The following is a 20,398-nucleotide window of genomic DNA, read 5'->3' on the forward strand; positions in this document are numbered from 1 at the left end:
CCTCCCTTCCCTGTTAGCAACTCAGCTACTGGCTTGCCTTTGGTTATATACGTGTGTGTGTGTGTGTGTGTGTGTGTGTACATCTCATATCTCATTCTTTATGTCCAGTATTAGCCATACGAAAAGAGGATTTCATCCTAGGCAGTCCTTGAAATATTAGTCAGTCCAGTAAGTAACAGGTAGGGTGTATCTGTGTGTATGCTCACAAATCAGCCTTTTGTAGAAATCAGAGGCAACATGCTGCCTCGAGCAGCAAAATGTCTTGGACCAGTTGGGCAAGCACAAAAATATATATAATAATGCTTTTGTAAAGGATGGAAGCTTCCTAGAACAGACCTACACAGCATATGCTGTCCTCTAAGTCAAATGGAGCCAACTAACCCAGCAGATACTAAAGAAATTTCCTGTGTTTACTTGCCTGCTTAGAATTGTTTAAAAGCCTGGGGAGAGAGGGCTAATCAAATGCCTGGTACACGACAGTTCAGCTGAAATTTGTTTAGTACTGTAGCTCACAGTTTAGTACTGTAGCATGCCACTTGTGCTAAGTTTTTAATCCTTGTATCTATGAGGCAGTTAACATTTTTGTTGCTCAAAAAGTAGTATTCTGGTCCCACTACCACATTTTTCCAAGCTTGTGCAGAATCCATACACACCTGTATAAATATATAATGAAATAAATGTAGTCTTATCCAGTAGTGGGTTGACTTATCTGTAAATCTCCAAAATGTCAAGCTTACAATGAGAATTTCTTCATCTTCTTGCAAACTCATTCTCTGAGTCAAAACAAAATAAAAAATTACAGTGGTGCCCCGCTAGACGAATGCCTCGCTAGACGAAAAACTCGCTAGACGAAGGCATTCGTCTAGCGGGAGGCTGCCCCGCTAGACGAAAAAGTCTATGGGGCTGCCTCGCAAGACGAAAATTTTTCGTCTTTTTTTTTCGTCTAGCGAAAGCGCGGCTGTCATTGCCGCTTCACTAAACAAAAAACCCGCTAGACGAAAATTTTCGCAGAACGAATTATTTTCGTCTAGCGGGGCACCACTGTAAAAAATAAAAAATTCCTTCCAGTAGCACCTTAGAGACCAACTAAGTTTGTTCTTGGTATGAGCTTTTATCTCCCAAATAGCTCCACCCACATACAAAGATATTGCCAGACTTGAGAACCTCAACATTTGCAGTAGTAAAAATTAATAATAATGAGGCTCAATTATATGCCAGCACTGTAGGCCTTGGGGGACGTAATTGGATTTCATGTGACCTGTTTGTGGCCAAAATACTGCAAAAAAGTATGTCTCCCCCGCCCATTGCTCAGTAGTCAGAAGATTTACCTACTCCAGCAACATATTAAAATGTTACCATCCATAGGTGGCATGAATACAATAAACACTAAAACATTTGGGATCCATATTTAGAATTGTTTGCATAAACAGCATGCCCAGCTCTGCCACACTCCCCCCCCCACTTTTCTTCCACTCCCTTTTCCCTTTATGTTTGGTCTGATTGTATTTACTTTAACTGTAAACAACAACAATAACCCTTAAAAATGCAGCTGTAACTGTTTTGCTGTCAGCAAATGTGACAGGCAGATGCAGTTCCTTTTATTTCCTTTTTTCAATATTAAATTAGTAAGATTATTTGTCAGGTTCTGTTCACCTTTGGCAGGGGCAACTGAAGGTTTTGCATTGATTGCAGAAGATAGGATCTTGTACAGTTGGTGCACCCACAAGGGCATGAATAGCCAACTTAATCTCTGTCCTCTCAGCGTGATTTCGCACACATTGATTATAAAATTCACCAGAATGCATTTTAGTCAGAGACTGTGGGCAGATTCAATCATCTAGAGGTATAGAGGAACAGAGATGGTGTTTGTGGTTGTGTTCTGGTTCGACACAGTCCAACCTCTTTGTAATGATTTAGGAAAGATGGTGAGCTCTTCCAGTGCCTAGAGATCTTGTTGGTCAGGAACACAGTCCACCCAGACCTAGGGTGATTGCCTCTTTTGGCAATTGAAAGAAGGGGCCTAGAATGTTAAGGCTACAACAATAGTGTTGTTGTTTAGTCATCTTAGTCATGATCAACTCTCCATAACCCCATGAACCAGAGCATGCCTTGGTAACTCTTACTTTCTTCTCAAAGGTTCTCCTTTTTTATGTCCATGGAATTTTCTTGACAAAATACTTGAGTGGTTTGCCAGTTCCTTCTCAAGGTGGATCACATTTAGTCTAAACTCTCTGCTATGACCTGTCCATCTTAGGTAGCCCTGCACGGCATGGCTCATAGCTTCTTGGAGTTATTCAAGCCCCTTCGCCACGACAAGGCAGTGATCCATGAAGGGGCAACAATAGTGTAGTGGTTACCTTTCTGGCGCATACTGTAGAACTTGAAGATATTGCATTCATTAGGTAACATGTAAGGGTTTGTGAAGGGATGCCTGTGTTTCTGCAGTCAGACTTGGATCAGGGGTTGCCTCCAAACACCCTGAAGTGGCTGGTGATAGTATTATGCTTTGTTCTGTCTTGTGCTGCTCGAGCATCCCTGGATTGGCACTCTTACATTGAGTGCTTCCTACAGGCAAAGGCTTTGCTTAAGCCATCTCCAGTTCATTGCTATCCCACCTGGGGTCTTCATTAAGTTCCTGATGAAAGCACCCTTTGAACACATGTGCACAGTGCCTCTGAAGTGGTTGAGCTGAAAGGTGCTGTTTTCTGGTGTCAGTAACATCAGTTTTTGGGGGATCTGAGCTTGTGGGCACCCTCAGCACTTACGGAATTGTGTATCTTTCTTGAGGACTCAGTGGTGCTTTGTATGGCTCAGCATATATGTCCAAGGTAAATTCATTTATTTCCCGTAGAGTTGGTGCTGTCTGGAGCTCACACTTCCCAAGGAACTCCCTAGATATCGGCTGGGCCTTAAACAAATAGCTTAAGCATACAAGAGACTTTAGACAATAGATTACCTGCTTGTTTCTGTCCGTCCCAATACAATGGGAAATAAGGTTTTGTTGGCTCTGTAGTTATCATGGATTAAGGTGTATCTCTCAAGTGTTAAGATGTTTCTGCTGCTGGTGTGCCTGGTGGGGTTGCTGCTAATTCTACAAAAAGGTGCTTCTTCCTCTTCTCCCTTTGGGTCTAATGTTCCGTTGAGGGACATTTGCAGACCAGCCACAAGTATCTGCTGAAGCATCTTTTGACTGGTGTGTATTGTAGCACGTAGTTTGTAAGTAGTTTCCAGGCTACAGCATACCTACCTGACTGGAGATTGCTTTGGTATATTCCTCCTCCACTGCAAAAATATGGACTGTCTTGCTGTGATAAGTTCATTTTCAGCTGGGAATGGAATGGACCTGAGCCACCCTGTGATTGGTGTCACTGCAGTGGGGAGAAGTGCTGTTGCCAATACAATACAATGCAGTCAATTGCAAGGCAGGGAGCTCCAAGGGCTATTCTTCACCCCTTATGGTTTTGTTTGTTTCTATTGCTACTTTGTTCTGTTTTTATTGTTGCCTTGTTATTCTTGGGGTGCTATTCTGTTAGCTGTGGCACTTACAAACCAAGCCCACTCAGACTAAATGCCGGCAGTTTTTATAATCTTGCCTGCCCCTCTATCCCTTGCAGAAAATGAATTTGTCATGGTAAACTAATATTCTACACTAGTAACGTAGATAAAATGTAACACTTGCTTACTAGCAATTTAGCAAGTGTGGCAAACCAATTTACTGTATAAGAGAAGCTGAAATTTTAGAGTAATAATTCTACCAAACAGACACCTAAACATTTTTCCTTGAGAGAAGCCTTGTTTTTTCATGTCACTAAGAAAGGATAAGATTAGAGGCTTTTGTTGTCTATTTGTTTTTTTCGTTGTCAAACAGAGCATGGAACTGGTTGCCAAAATTAAACAGTGTGGCAACTTCATTCTCTTAACTCAAAGATTGTTTTCCTTCCTCACAAAGAATGTGAGAATATCCTTTAACTTAGTTTCTTCTGAACACTTTAGTGTCCTGAAGAATTAGCTAAATAGTGCAACTTTGGTTATACTTTTAGTACTCTAAAGAAACATTAGTGAACTGATATGAAGGAAGAATGCTGAAGAAAAAAGTGTAATTGTGACCTAGTTTACAGTATTTTCCATTAACTAACACTGTACATGGATTTTTTAAAAGATGCATCATACGGTAAATGCTTGACTATGCATTTTTTATAAATCAATTAAAATACTCTTTACTACATCCCAGGCACTTCCATAAGTTATTAACATAATGGCTTAATGTTAAATTTAAAACATTAAGTGCAAGCTCTTGTCTATATTAAAGTGCATTCAATAAAATAATGCTTCATGTTCCAAACTAGCTTTTTCACTCTTAAATGTAACTCTTGGAGTCTGGGTAGTTTTCTGGTGTGTCCATTCAGACATCTCACTAAACCATAGTTTTCACTATTTGTTTCCATGAGGCTGTGTCTCTGTTGAATTTCTAGATAAGGAGCTCAAGGCATGGTGCCATTTCAGTGCTGGGTGGATTGTCCATTTGGTCCAGTTTTAGGCCTGAGAAGGAAATCCATGCTTACTGTAGTGGGTAATCTAAACAGGGAACTGACTATTGGGCGTAGACGTTGATTCTTTTGGAGCTCTGTTACCTTTTCATACCTTTGACAATGCAGTTCAATTTGTATTGCAATAAGATAACAACATAACAAATAATAGAAGAAATAAAAAAATCAGTATGAATACTTTGTATGGATATACCAGACCATCTAAATAAGTGGTCTGCAGACCACAGTTTGGGAACTTCTGGTCTAAGGCATAGCATCATAGACACATGCCAGATGTCAAGAACGAGAAAATACCACAAAATAGATGTAGCAATGCCCAAACACAATGCATAGCCTTGCACCCTGCTCCATAGTCGCCTTTCAAGAAATTCCCAAGCTTCCTGAAGATGTGGTGCCATGTCATTTCTTCCAAAAGAAGTCTTACCGGTACTTAATTTCTAAAGTACATTGTTTATTCCACAGGGTGACTCTTTTGCCTTTCACCATTCTACTTTATGCTTAAATTCTGTAAAACCCATATCTCTTTGATGCTTTCACATATTCTTTCCTATCTGCATGGCCAATAGTAGATATTTTGTCTAGGATTACCTAGACAAAAAGCACAATGTGTTTCTGTTTTTTCTGTTGTCTTGAATCCCTGGGTGGTTAGTCTTCCAGATGGCATTGAATGTACTGGAACAAAATACATATTAAGAAACCATCGATGGTTAATCTCATAATTTCATCAGGCCCTTGCATAGTTACCCCAGCAGCATTTATTGTGGGGAGCACATAAATGGTGGTTGTAGAACATTTGGACTGTGCACACCTTTAAGTGACACAACAAGGTGAATGCCTGCATTTTGGTTATAGAACTAAAGCAGATTTGTTTGTCAATCCCTTTTACATTGTTGCTACCTAGAAGCTGGCAAAATTGCTCTATGCAAAGCAGCTGTGTGGAAAAAGTAATGTCTTGCTTTGTACAGCTATGAAACAACTACACATTTTTGAGCCACTGCAGTTGCATGAATCACCTGTGGGAAGGAGCAGTAGTAAATGTGGATGTGCTGAAGCGGACATTTCAATCTCCATGGAATTGTATCCACAGGATTACTTGGGATTCTTGTATAGCAGGTTTTTGACATCCCAGCTATATAATTTGTCTGGAAAAAGGGAAAGAGATATCTGTTTTCTCAGGTTTTCTTTCCTGTTTATTTCTTGATGAATATGCTCCAGGAAGAGTCTGTGTCAAAAATAACAGATTTTAGCCATTTTATTTCAAAAGGCCTTGAGTTGCTTGGACCTTTATGGCCAGACTGTGTTGGCAAGTCCATCATGTGGCAGCTGTTTGGAAAAAGACCTGCCATATGTGTGGATCTCCTTCATAATCTTCCTCCTTACCTTTTTATTTACCGTATTTTCCAGGCCACCTGTCAAATAGAAAATTGCCCAAGGTGGCATACATCATTAAATAACAAATTACAGTTAAATAGCAAATAAAAAACAAAAACAGTATGGCTGAAATAAATAGCTTGACACACATATAAATTGGTACAACACTTGGCAAATTAAAAACCTTGGATTAAAATAATAAATTAGAAAAAGAGTGAATTGGCTTTTCACTTGAAGCATCAGTATCTGAGATTTTTACACTGAACTTCTTTTTGGGAACAGTGCAAGTTTGTTTAATTGTTACACACTACACTAAGTTTTACAAATCATGATAAAGGTTTTGCTTAAGTAGCTTTGACAGTTTTATCAGAGGAGACATATGGCCTACAACTAGCAAAGGAAATCCTTTGCAAGTATCTGCAAATTGCCTCTCAAGTGACCTTCCTTAACTATTAAGACATTTATGTAAGTAATTATGCAAATTGTGCTTTGATTCAATAGGTGTTTAGCAATATTTACTTGGATTATGGCTGTGCTGTAGCACTTCCACTTTAGGTGTACTCTATTTTGTTAGTCTGCGCCATGTCCCGAAATACCAAGACAAGATCAAGCTTCTGAAGACAATAAATAAACAATGGTAAACAATATGTGAGTTCTGCTTACTATAAGGCATTTTAAGATATGCTCCTGTGGCCCTGAATATTGTCTTCCTTCTTTCTGCAGATGGAGAAGGTTTGCCCATGCAGGTCTCTTCATTGTGGCCATGGGAACCTTCATGGCTATCACACCATTGTGCTATACTGCTAGGGAGCAAAAGGGTGTGTGTTGGTGGGGCGTTGAGAGAGATAATATCCTTCCTTGAATCCAAAGCCCCCCCCCTTCTCTCCACAACATCTCCCCCCCCCCACACACACAACTAAGGAAGTGTAAATACTCCAGCCCTAGAGCTTTCCCTATCGAGGGTCAGTATTTGATGGTAAAAAGGTAAAAGGACCCCTGACCATTAGGTCCAGTTGCGAACGACTCTGGGGTTGCAGCACTCATCTCGCTTTATTGGCCGAGGGAGCCGGCGCACAGCTTCCGGGTCATGTGGTTAGCATGACTAAGCCGCTTCTGGCAAACCAGAGCAGTGCACGGAAACGCCGTTTACCTATTTATCTACTTGCACTTTGACGTGCTTTCGAACTGCTACGTTCTGCCATAGATTCTCACGTCCCTATAGCCAAAATAATGTCATTTTTATGTATCTAGCTACAAAGTCTGTGGTGCCCTTTATTGCAATTATAAATTATATTCTCTAGAGAATGCTATTTGACAAAACTGCAACTTTTAAGGAAGAAGAAAGTGAAGAACTTGGATAGTAGTTTGCTCTTGGTACTTGACAATAAATTAGAAAGTTGTGAGAAATGTGGATCAGTGTGCCTTACAGATATCCTCTGACCTAAACCGAGAGTGGCTATGGATGAAACTACTGTTGCACAGCAGATCTTTGAAACAAATTGAGAATAGTGGGCACTTCAGATTTCTTTTTATGGAATGTGTCCATTCTACAAATATTCTCCATTATCCAAGTAAAATAAAGACTCTCTCCCTCTCCCTCCCTCCCCCCCCCCTCTCTCGGCTAAGTGGTTGTCTTTAGCTCTGATTTTTTTGTGAGAGCAGAAATGTCTTGTATAGTCTTGCAGAATCATTCATCATGGATTTTCTAAGTTGTTTCATTCGTTATTTCTCATGTTTGGATAGGAACAGTTCTCCATTTCACTCCATTTTAAAAGCATAGAGACCTAGCATTCTATATGTGTTGCAGATGAGCAGCTAGTGTTCCTGTTGTGTGTGTTAACAGAACAACATATTCATAACTGTTTTGGAGATACGGTTGAGAACTAATGATCTGTTATTGAAAACCAGAGACCTACCGGTAGGTTAGAGAAAATTTGATTTACCTGGGTGTTAATTAAACAAGCTTTTGTGAGCATAAACATTGGACATGAAGTGCAATAGTGTGCCTTCCTTGATTTTTATTGTCAATTTTAGGGTTTAGATAAGTTGCTTTTTTAATTTATGTTTTCTCTTTCAGGATAACATTTTGCCATATGCCGTTCCAGAGTAAATGGCTGTATGTGGGCACTGAAAGAGGAAATATACACATTGTTAATGTGGAGTCCTTCTCTCTCTCAGGCTATGTCATCATGTGGAATAAAGCCATTGAACTGTGAGTATGGTCTAGGTGAAAATAAATGTAATTTATTTGGGTTTCATTCTTTTTGGCAACTATATTCTCAATTGACACAACACACAAAATGTAGATGTGTTTATTTTTTGGTTGTGAAGCCCTGGTTTCTGATCTGTTATGTGTATATGTATGATACCCAGCATTAGTCATACTCGGTGTAGATAAATTAAAATAAAATGAATTTTAAATAACCGAAAAGCATTGGTATCCGTGAATCTACTCAGTGACTTAATTGGCTATCTCCCTATGTTGGCTAAAATGGTAGAAATTTCCTTGGAAAATAATACTCCTACGGTTAGAGTGTATGGCACATTGCTATCCTATGTGTTTATTCCAAAATAGTATGTCTCTCTGCATTCATTGGATCATGCATTTGATTCATAGTGTAGCCAGCTGTAGGATTACTGCCTGTAGTCATACAATGTAGAAGAACACAGAGGAATTTGACGTAACACTATGGCATTCATTCCATTAGCACAAGCTTTTTAGCTTGCCAGGTGGAAAGAGCCACTCTGCCCTCCCTCCACCTGCTGTTCAGGGTGGGGGGAGGTCTCATGCACCCCAAGCCAGTTTGGGGTGGTGCGGGAAAAGGAGAGGAGGAAGACCCATTGAACTGGTGGAAGTCCTTGTGCAAGCTTCTGCTAGCAGGACTTGTTAGTTGAACCCTGGCCAGGATCCTAATTTCAGCATGCCAGCAAAGTAATATTTTAAACATTTGGTATGTCATTTAGATAAAAATATATTCAGTACATAATGGAATCCCTTGAAGTTTTTTTTTTTTTAAAGCACTGATAGTGTTTGGAGCTATATATATATTCAGTATATATTTGTTGAGTGTCTCAGAAATTATGCAGATTGGTTTCCCTTGAATATATTAAATATATTAGCAGGAAGGGATCTACCCATACCCCTCCAGCTCCATTCTTCTCATTCTTTTGATATTTAGTGAAGTATGATTGTAATTGGTATACTGGTTTGTGTTCTTATTTCATACTGCAACTCTGTATTATTAGTTTTTTTTTCTGTTACTGTTTTTTCCTGTAACATGCATGCTTTTGTATGCAACTGTAAAATTCAATACAGTTTAAAGGGGGGGGGAGTATAGAACAGGCTGCATTTTTGGATTTAGCATAGTTTCTCAAACTTCTCTTCTACTTTAGCTTCAAATATGATAATAAATATCTCCTGAGTCTGACTCACATTTGTTTCATGTTTCCTCACTTATTTTTAATAAACTTCATATACCACTTGATTGTAAACAGCTGCTAAGTGCTTTACAGAAATATAAAATAAAAGGTTTTATTGATAAAAACACTTTAAAACAAGTATTTAAAAATATTCAAAAGATAGTTAAAGTAAACAGTAGCTAAAAAGAAATAAAATGAATGTAATTCTAGACTTCATTTTGTTTATTTAACTAAACTCACTTCTCATGTAATTTTTAAAGCAAAAAGTTATTGAAGAGCAAGTGAGTTGAGACTGATTCATGTTGCTGCCTAACTTAGTAAGTGTATTTTTATCAGACTTGCTTGGGACATGTTTCTGTATGCCTTTGAAACTTATTGTTCAGAAAAAAATGGTATTCTGGAACAGCAGTTATAAAGAGAAAATATGACTGTAGGACTGGGTGAGGGAGGCTCTCTGCATTGTGTCCTGTGTCCCAGGCTCTCATCTGCAAGAGGATAGGCTGCTGTCATTACATTTGAGTTGGCCCAGAAACTAGCATGGTTTCAAAATACACAAGAGCACATTTATTTATTCTAAGTCAGAGATGACGCTTCAGGCTTTCTTAGTTTTTTTACAAGAACCTTGAGATCCACTAACTGTAGCCCAATACATACAAGCTATTCAGTTAGAATTAAAGAATTCTGAGTTGAGGAATTGGTTTGATTATCAGACCTGAACTGAATGCATTATTTGTGCCTTCTGGATGCCTTCCCTATTTTTCATCATTTTTAGCAGTTCAACTTTTTCCCATTGTTTAACAATCAGAAAGCAAAAATTATTTCCAATTTGCTTTAAATCACCCAGAGAAGTATTAGACTGCAGTTTAATTTTTGACCACCCCTTCTGTTGGGAGTGGGGTACTTGGGAAGGGAACAACAGAGATTGTATCAGAGTTTCAACAGAAAAGGCAGACCTTCCAAGTGTCCCTATTTTCCAGGGACAACCCAGATTTAGAGAAGCCATCCCGGTTTCTGATTTCATCCAGGAATGTTCTGCTTTTCCTTAGGATATCCCTATTTTCATTGGAGAAATGTTGGAGGGTGTGGAGTTATCCAACCCCCGAGCCATCTGAAGGCAATCCTGTATAAGGAAGGTTTTTTAAATGTTTAATGTTTTACTATGTTTTTATATATGTTGGAAGCCGCCCAGAGTGGCTGGGGTATAATAGTAAAATTATCATTGTGGAATGGGACGTCGCTATTTTCATAGGAGAAATGTTGGAGGGTATAGAAAGGTTTACTGAGGGAGAGTGAAACCAAAGGCAATTTATAGGTTAACTTTTGCAGACCAGACCAGACCAGAGGGGAATGAGAAGGGACAGTAGTAAGCCCAAGAAGAATTTAGTGTGAGAGGCAGGCACCTAAAACCAGGAGCTTCAGGGTTCAGTTAGACTGAGTTTATCCTAGTAAGGCCGCTCTCTTGAAACCAAACTAAGCTATATTATAAATGAACAATATGAAAGACTAAGGTAGTCATGGATAGATGATTTATCAGTGAACAAAGAAGATTTTTGAATATCCTGTTAGTAACCAGTTGATAAGAGATGGTGCTGTCTTGATTGAATTTAGGAAGTGGAGGAAGATAAAAGTTTCCATTAGCTTTTGCTAAACCTGTGAGTTCCCAGGCAAGTGTGTAGAGGGCTGGGATATTCTTTTCCATTTGGTATAATGTGGGAACTGAAAAATACACTTCTAATTTGCCAGTCACCTTTCCAGACAAAATGGAGACTTTTGAGCTAAGTTGATATGTTGGGACTCAGAACGGTGAACTCTGTCAACAATATGTCTTGTCTCAGTCACTGGACCGGGGCCATTATATTGCCAGTTTTTAAAGACAGCCCACAAACCGTGCCACCCTTAAAATAGATTTTACAGCAATTTGTGAAAACACCGAAGGACTTTAAAAGTAGCCTATTCAGGTATAATTTAACATCCTTTCATTAGTAGCATTGTCTTCCCAATAATTTTGTTTGTAAGGTTTTGATGACTGTTCCTACTCCTCCATTCTCCATGGGAAGTCCTCCACTTAGGAAGCCTTTTCCTTAATTTCATATTGACATGCATTATCACCTGAAGTCAGTGTCTTTTGTTCAGTTTCTTGGATCCTTGGATTCCTTTCTTGGTGTAGTAAGTAAATTTGTCTGATATTGCTACAAGTGGTTAATGGAAAAGGGGAAAAAATGGAGCTAAAGGGGGGGGGGAGTCCAGATGTTAGCTTATGTATCAGGAGCCAGCAGTCTTATTGTGGAGGTTTTTATTTTGTGGTATCCAGTGCTGAACCACTGAGGTTCCACTCCTAAAATCTGCTCTGGTGTGGCCTTCAACACTCTGGAGCTGATTGGGGGGAGGGCCTGAAGGGGAGAGAGTTTGATTAGTGATCTAATTAATGCAACAATACTGCATAGCAAATTGTTCATTTCCCCCCAAGTTTTAGGCTAAGTTTCCCTTTATTGTTCAAGTTTGATTATTCCAATAGATATTGATTATAATAAATAATTATCTCTGCCCTGACTGGGTAGAAGATAAAAGTGTGACTTAATTGCTTTAGTGTGTTTCATTCATGCATGCATTTGTCTGGGGGCAGGGGAAGATTTTCATAGTTGGTATCAGCCTGAGTCATTATGAAAGCATAGCACACCAGCTGCTAGACCCTCATAGGTGACATTGCTTTGCATGTTTCCTGAAGAAGACCCCCCCCCCCAAATATTCTTACCTGGAAATGAGTTGCGTTGAGCTTGCTTCTGAGTAGACATGGCAATAATTGTACTGTGAGACTGGTTTCCTGGTGGCAATTTAATAGAGCACATATTTAGCATTTCTATTTTGGAGGGTCACCTGGTTATTGGTTTAATTTTAGTTTGGAAAATACAGTCAAGATCTCACTCAAGTAGCAGAGCTACGTCTGGGTTGTACTGCTGCATTTATGGAGCTGAATGTTTCAGCATGTAAGGCATTTTCTTTATATAGACAACTGAGCTGGATGTTTGGCAAAAGGCTAAGCTACAGCTCTTCTCACATGTCTGTGATAAGATTTGTATGGAGGAGAATTCAGTCATGTGTGCTCTCACATCTTTACCACCTAACTTGAGTAGGTAGATCTAGATCTAGTAAGTGCTAGATCAGCACCTAATGTGTGACTTGTTGCAGCCTATGGTTCTTTGAAGCCTCTCTGATTAAGGGCTTTTTTTTCAGGAAGGCTTGAGAGTCCTGTCAAGCCTAGAATTGTGGCTGATTTAAATACAGTGATGCAGATCTTTTGAAAATTGTTATTCTACCCTAAATCAATGTTGGTTTCTGTAGTTTAATCCATGGCACTTTACATAGAACAATTTGACAGATCTGTAGCTGAGGAGCTCAGCTTAACCTTGCATGTGTGTTTTGATTTACTTTTAGTAAAAACAACGACAAACTATTTCATGCTAACTTTGAGCTGTATGAATATCTTAAAAGATTTCCAATAGGCCAGTGGTTCCCAGTTGGTGGTCCACAGACCCCAGGAGGTCCATGTAACCCACCAAGGGAGTCCGTGGAACCATTCACATAACAAAAACTACCATGGAGATACCAAAATTTCCAAAAGTAGGGGTTCCATGGCTTGATTTTTCAAAAACAATACTTAGCTAATTGGGAACCATTGCAATAGCAGAAGTATTTGAAGTGAAGTTTGTTGAGGGAGGGGGCATTCAGTAAAGTGGACAGAGACTTGATTGGCACGCAACACTATGCCAAACCTTAGGGACATCAGAGCACATGGGCACCCGCAGGGAAAAAATTGTGGCTGATTACTCCTTCCCTATTCTTCCTGCTGTCGTACTATCTGGAGCTAAGCGTTTAGCTTAGCATTTTGTGTGAACCCGGGTTCTTGGTTCTCGTAGTTTGGCAGCAGGAAAACTTAAAAGAAGCAGCCACTGTTTTTACTGTGAGTATCTACATGCTTATGTGTTGTCACATAACCATGTTTTTGTGCGTAGCATTATGTATGAACTTGGCCTTACATGGTTCAAATACAAGTTTCAAACAAAATGGAATCTTCCCTGAAATTTCTTTACATACCTCCTAGAGATAGTACCTGAAAGAAATCTAATTACAAGTTACCGGTAGATTTTAGATTTGACTACTATTCCAATTGCACAATTCATCCTGTTTTGTGTTTTCCATCATATTACTAATTAATTTTAAGAAACACTACATTTCTAAACTCAGAGAAAAAAATAACTCAGTCACTGTTTTAAAACAGGTCTCTGGAAGTCACTAAACTGGCACTGTACATCAAATAGCAACATAACAGAGTGCTTTGCGAACTGATCTATTTCCTGAGACTGCTGAGAGTGCTCTTAGTTTCTAGCTTCTGTGTTGTCACTCCATTTCTATTACTGTTTATAGCTGCTTCTTTTTAAACATTGAGTAACTATTCTTGTGAAATTGTTGCAGTGAGTTTGCTTTCAGAATATAAATATTTTTATGCACCCTGAAGTTTTACTAGTTAAGTTGATAAGTAATCTTTCACAAATATTTTCCATCAGTATAAGTGCCATGGAACTCTGGACTTGCATGGATACATAATTTCATTTAATAGGCATTTTCTATTACATCATGGAAGTTTATCAGTCTGGCATTGCCAAATAATGAAACAGTTTTCCACTAACAAGTATTGATTAGTCTTAAATTCTGTCAGCCATTGTGATTTTAAAGAGTTTAGTTGTTCATAAATGTGATTAGAAATGTACTTTGTTACATTTTTTAGTTCTGGGAATACTCAGACAATTTTGTATTATTTTTTTTAAATAAAGTCTCTTTTAAAGACTTCTAATTCTCTTTACAGGTAGGTAGCCGTGTTGGTCTGCCATAGTTGAAACAAAATAAAAAAAATTCCTCCAGCAGCACCTTAGAGACCAATAACAAACTTAGTTGGTCTCTAAGGTGCTACTGGAAGGAATTTTTTTATTTTGTTCTAATTCTCTGACACTGAGTTTACACACTGAGAATCAATATCATGGACAGCACCTAATGAGTCCCATCAGTGGGAGCTATTATTAATAATAGTTTGAGTTGTACCTACTACAATAACTGTTCAATTTGTAAAACCATTATTTTCTAAGTACCTCAGTCCTTTCTAACTGGATATGTTTAGTCTGTAATATTATGTGCTTCTACATATCACGGGCTTTTTCATTGACATTGGTGCCTGCTTCTTTGTGTCAATATTTGTGTATTTTGTGTGCCCCCATTCCTGTTCTTAGTTTGTAAGAAATAGACATTGTTTATATTTTCAGGTCATCCAAGTCTCATCCAGGACCTGTTGTCCATATTAGTGACAATCCAATGGATGAAGGCAAGGTAGGTTAAAACTTGGAAATGAAAAAAAAAATGTTTAAGAGTTGAATTGTTTCTTAACATTAATGTATTTCACTCAGCACCTCAGTTTTGGATGCTAATAGTTTGTAAAACAATGTGAGGTGTCAGGTGCATTAGTGGCTATGTCTGACTTCACACTGTAATATTTTGTTGGGAAAGACTTTGATCTCCCTAGGTGAAAGAGGTATAGAAAGTGTGTTTGTGTTGCTCCGGGTGAGAAATGGCTTTTTTGCTTTGGAGTGTTCTTATTCATTGGACTTTCTAATGTTGAAATAATCTTATTCAACAGAGCTATCTTTGTGCATCTTATTGGTTGTTGCTTGTATTGAAGGGAGAACTGAGTGGATGATGTGGTGCAAGGAGAGAGTGAATGCTTCCCGATTGGGGATAACATTATGGCTCCTGAATTCTTGTTTTTTTATCACGTGTTAGGGTTTTCTTTGTAATAGTTATGAGATTTTCTTGATATATGCTGCAGTTAGGTTTTATTTTGATGTTGTGTTTTGATGTATTTTGGTGTTTTTTTATAGGCTTCGATTATGTGGTATACATTTTATTTATGTGCTTAGTTACACATAAATTTGGAAGTTCTGGTGAGAACCATGTTTAGGTGTAAATATCTGTGTCAAGATGCCCTTATCAATAACTATTTGGATGAAGTGTTTCATATTCCTTTGCAAAAGTGGCCACACAAACACACACCTGGGGAAATGTGTAGACTGCATTGGGAGCCACACATTGCTGTGGGCTAATTGGGGGGGGGGATTCCAGTGGGGAATGGGTTAAAAAATTATCCCCTTCATTACTTTTATACTATAATGCCCTCTTTCCCCACTGAAGGACATGATAGGGCTTAGAAACCTATTCTTACTGAAAAGATAAGGTCCTTATTGTGAATTAACATTTTACTGTAAAAGGTTTATGTCCATCCTTTCCTTCACATTTCATTCATGTATAATTTTGTGCTTTTCTAAGAACAACTGAAGTGCCTTGTCATTTGTCCTAGAGACTGATTCCCCAGAAAAACGGTAGTTACTGGCAATGAAATCATCTCCAGCATCTGGACTGTTATGCAAGCTTAGCTATTGGATGTTCATAAGTAGCAGCTTATGACACAATGCTGTTTAAAAATTATATGTATAAAGCACACATAGACATCTTGCCAATGTAAACTCATACTTAAGACATTTTAGTGACATTTTTAGGCAGTATACATAATTTGTATACAAGAAAGAGGTCTAATTTTCCACATTTGCTGGATTAAATGGAATTTAGTACTTCAGAATGCTTTTTTAAAGTAGGATTATGATATAAATCTTAAATGTTAGAAAATCCTCTCAATATTCTGATACTAGGATTAAAAAGGGTCTTAAAGATATTTCTGTGCAAGGTGGGCGGGGGCCTTACATAATAACAGTTTTGACACGGGTGCATACCAGATTGGTGAAGATTATTTCCAAACAGCAGGAGGCATTTTATGAAGTGTGCAGTAAAGTTACAACAGATTTTCCTCTTTAATACCTTTGCTGTGAAAAAAACTTACTTTTAAAAATATCTTGCTTCTTTTAGAGTGACTTTTTAGCACTCTAGGTTTCCAGTTTTGAAATTTTTACGAAGTGGATTTTTAGAATGGCTTAAAACTATTGTTTCTCCCTAAATTATTCAGCCAAACATACGTTCTGTGTTTGTATAGGGTAAAGATGGAGGATTATCTGTGTCTTCAGTTACAGTTCTTATGCAGATGAACATACTATGATGTATTGCTTCTTTCCATAATAGTAGAAGATGATTGTTGGAAGCGTTTATTTTTTAGAGTACCACACCAGTCGACCAACTAGTTTGATCCTGATGCTGCCTTCTACTCTTATTTCCTGACCCTTGCCTAATAGCTGACTGTTGTACAGGGGAATCCCTGCTTACGCAAGGCTTCTGTTCGTGGCCACTGCACACATTAGCAGAACGTGCGCAATCCTTCCTGTTCTGCCCCACCCCCATTCCACCCCCTTTTGGCACCAAAAATGGTCCATGTGTCACACATGTGGTCATGCACAAGTGGGGAGCTGCCTGTATTTCAATTCAAGAGCTGATTACTTTTTGTGGTCTGGTTTTATATTTCATCTGTGAAAGACTGCAAAAACTTCTAGTTCAGTACCATGTGCAGTCTCCAAGCTAAAAACTAATATTCAAGTCGATGTAATATGGTCCACCTTAAATGTACCCAAACTACAAAAACAGAATTATTATTTTTGAGTTTGCAGTAAAGGAGCATTGTACAAAATTAAAACAAACCACTTTTGGCACAAGTGAGATATTTTATTTCAGTTTTTCTGTGTCTTAAAAGGGCAAACTGCATATTAGAACTGTGTCTTAAAAACACAAAACAACCACTTTTCCTGTTACCTAGTTTTCATCATGCATGTTATTTGTTTTTGTTTTTTAGATGGAGTTGCATTTGAATATTCCTGTATTTGTACAGTCTAGGGTGTATCTTTCTGCATATCTGAATTGGTTCTTACTTATTTACATTAGGGTAAATCTTTCCCTTTGCCCCTTTTGGCAGTGAGGCATTTAGAAAATTCTACATCTTAAGTCCAGTTGCAATGTGATAAATGACAAGTGCCCTTGCATACTTGAAGAAGAGGAGGACACAAACCATATTGGGGAATTTTAGTAGTAGTAGTAGTAGCAACAGCAGTAGTATTTCTACCTCACATTTCCCCCTGATAGGATTCAAGGTGCCTTACAGATAATAACAAGAATTGATGAAAACATAGAAAAAGAATAATTAAAAAACCAATTAAACATTAATAGAATTAGGACTATATACATATATAAAATCTGTTTAAGACATACAAATAATTACAATAAAAGCATTGCAGAAAATCAAATAAGGACTCAGGTAATTTATTTTCCCTGATCAACCTTGTATCACGTTTTAAGATTAGAGTTCCTTCAGGGTAATAATCAGACTATGCATGCAAAATAATTCAGTTCACTACACTGCATCTGCTTCATATAAATGGTTTGCCACAAGCTGGGAGTTTCAGTCTGTGGTGATCTTTATTTCCTAGATTTAAATACCTCTGCATTTTCATCCATGGATTCATTTAATTCGATTGAGACTGAAGCAACCATGAGACTATTTGTCTGTCTTTTTCTGACAATTCAAGTGTACTTTAAACATTCTTTGAAATTGCATATCATAGTATCTGTATATTTCTTTTATGTCAGAATAGTCTGTCAGTAGGCATTTCCCAAATACTGGGTTTAGTATTTAAAATGATATTTCATCTTTTGGTGTCTCTGATAGTATTGCTACAATTTTAGGATATTGTTACCTTTTAGTATTATGCTTCTGTAGTTGTCCTTAACATTTGCATTTAATCCAGAAATTTTTAGAATTGAATCACATGTATTTAGGTACTAGAAATAACTAATTTGCATATTTTCTTTGTTTATTTATTACAGCTATTGATTGGTTTTGAATCAGGAACAGTAGCATTATGGGACCTCAAATGCAAGAAGGCAGATTACAGATACACACATGACGAGGTAACCGAAGTTATTAATCTGGCAAGCTTTTGTACTCATTATATTAGAATTAAAGCAGTTTTGTAGTTTAACATTAGAAACATAGTTATTTGCTTGTGTTTGTCTGGAACACTCTCCCCCAACCTGATGCCTTTCACATGTTTTAGACCTCAACCTCCATTATAGTTTACCATTGGCTGTGCTGACTGGGATTGACTGGCATTTTCATCCATAACATCTGAAGGGCACCACGATTCTGTGATTCTGTTCTACAGTATATGTAAATGAGTTACACAGATTCATACATTAACATGTTGAAGCATTGCTGAAAAAAACTTCATGAGATGGCAGATGTCTTGAAGTTGCTAGATTGCATACAGATTTGGGAATAAAGTTTTTAAGGTTGCTAAACTTGCATGTGATCTATGGACCTCGGCGTAGTGTGTGTATTTAATAGTTCTTAGCTACAGTATCTGAATGTGAATGTTGAAGACATGGGGGAATGGGGGTGGAGAGATTAGGAGAGAAATGCAGGAAAATGTCAGAGGTTTGGAAAGACCCCCCTCCCAACCTCCCCCCATCACAGGAAAGCTGCTACAGTAAAGACTGCACATGTATGCTTCTCTCATGCTGCTGTATGGTGTTGTGTTCATCAGACAGCAATATACAGGCTTCAGTCTAAGCAGTTTTCAGTTTTTTTGCCCTGCAAAAAGGGATGGATAGGGAAATTGGCTTCTAAAGTGACTATGGAAGAGGGGTATATATTTTTCTTAGCCCAGCTAGCTCTATACTTTGGTGACACAGAGAGGCTATATTTCTCTATAGTTGAAGCAACCAAGGGTGTAGTAAGGGTGAAATTACACTCAGGTGAGGCATCCACTGATGTCTCTCTCTCCTCAATGATGTGGAGGGATGTCAGGGTAAACAAGTAGCAATCCTTGCTTATCTGCTTCTCACTCGCCACCCCCACCCCAGTTTATTACAGGTTCCCAGTTTGGTTTTTCTAGAAAGCATCTGTATCTGTGTCTAGTGGAGTGGACGAGAAACATAGTTTCCTCCTATAATTAAATGTGTATGAACGTCAGAAAGTGAGGAAAGCTTTAGCAAACCATTATATGTTTAGGTTCAGCAGTGACTAGTTTGGGCCAGCAACTGTACATTTGCATTTTAAATGAAGTGACATTTTTAGATCTGGTGGAAAAGGAACTGATTATCCTAAACACCATAATTGACTCATCCATTCTGCTCTCTGGATTAATGAAGTAGGGAATTTGAAAAATGCTTTTCTGTTAATTGTTGGCTATGTGCATCTAGGCATGGTTTTGGGGAGCAATTGGCACAAGGAGAATGGGGATTAAACATGGCCATAATTTTACTGATCACAACATATTGGAGTTTGGCGCAGCAACAAAATCTGTATCGGGCAGATGGCCTCCTGGCATACAAATCTCCCAGCCCACCTAGTGGGCAACCATGGCTGTTACTGCGAGTCCTATCAACCTGGGTGTGTGGCAGCCAGTCACCCATCCTACCCCTCTGAGCCTAGAGCCATAGTCTTTAAAGTGCCATCCTCAAGACCCCAGTGGTGTCCCCTCATAAGCTTTAGATCCTGTCCAATGCACTGCCCCACTCAAAAAAACCCTGATATGGCTGAAACATAAATACAACTGCTTCCTCACTTTGAGGTAGGAAAAAACCTTTCAGCCTAGTTAGGCCAATTAAGACAGCAAGTATAATATCTTTCCAACAAATGTCCACAGCTAAATCACACCTAGCAAAAGGAGCGTGGGTTGGAAAACTGACAATTCCAATACTAGTGCTATAGCCTGAGCTTGCTTTATACCATAGGAATGGACCAGCAGAAATAAATTCTCACGCTGCTCCATTTCACAAGCCCTCTCCCTGTTGATTGGCCTTCAGAGTCAGGCCAGGTAGAATGTAGTGTGGCCAACCACCCAACCAGGGAGGAAGACCTCCCCGCAGCTTTTCTCCATGTCAGTGGCACAATGCTGCCTCACTACAAAATGGTGGAGAGATGGGGATTTTGTTTCTGTTTTTTGTAGTACTTTAGTTATGTAATTGTATCGTATTCTTATTACCAACTGCCCTGGGATATACTCCTATAAAGGAATACC

General features: G+C 38.5%; 1 protein-coding gene across 5 annotated transcripts in view; it reads left to right on the forward strand.

Moving 5' to 3' along the window:
• The window catches only part of STXBP5 (syntaxin binding protein 5), a 106,116-nt gene that overhangs the window by 24,295 nt on the left and 61,423 nt on the right, over positions 1 to 20,398 (forward strand). For all 5 annotated transcript variants that reach the window (XM_033143955.1, XM_033143949.1, XM_033143950.1 and 2 more), the window contains exons 5-7: positions 7,996 to 8,130; positions 14,651 to 14,714; positions 18,201 to 18,284. In XM_033143955.1, coding sequence (XP_032999846.1) covers positions 7,996 to 8,130; positions 14,651 to 14,714; positions 18,201 to 18,284 — 283 coding nt within the window. The remainder of the gene's footprint in view (positions 1 to 7,995; positions 8,131 to 14,650; positions 14,715 to 18,200; positions 18,285 to 20,398) is intronic.

Source organism: Lacerta agilis, chromosome 3 (genome assembly GCF_009819535.1).
Source record: "Lacerta agilis isolate rLacAgi1 chromosome 3, rLacAgi1.pri, whole genome shotgun sequence".
Classification (NCBI taxonomy): domain Eukaryota; kingdom Metazoa; phylum Chordata; class Lepidosauria; order Squamata; family Lacertidae; genus Lacerta; species Lacerta agilis.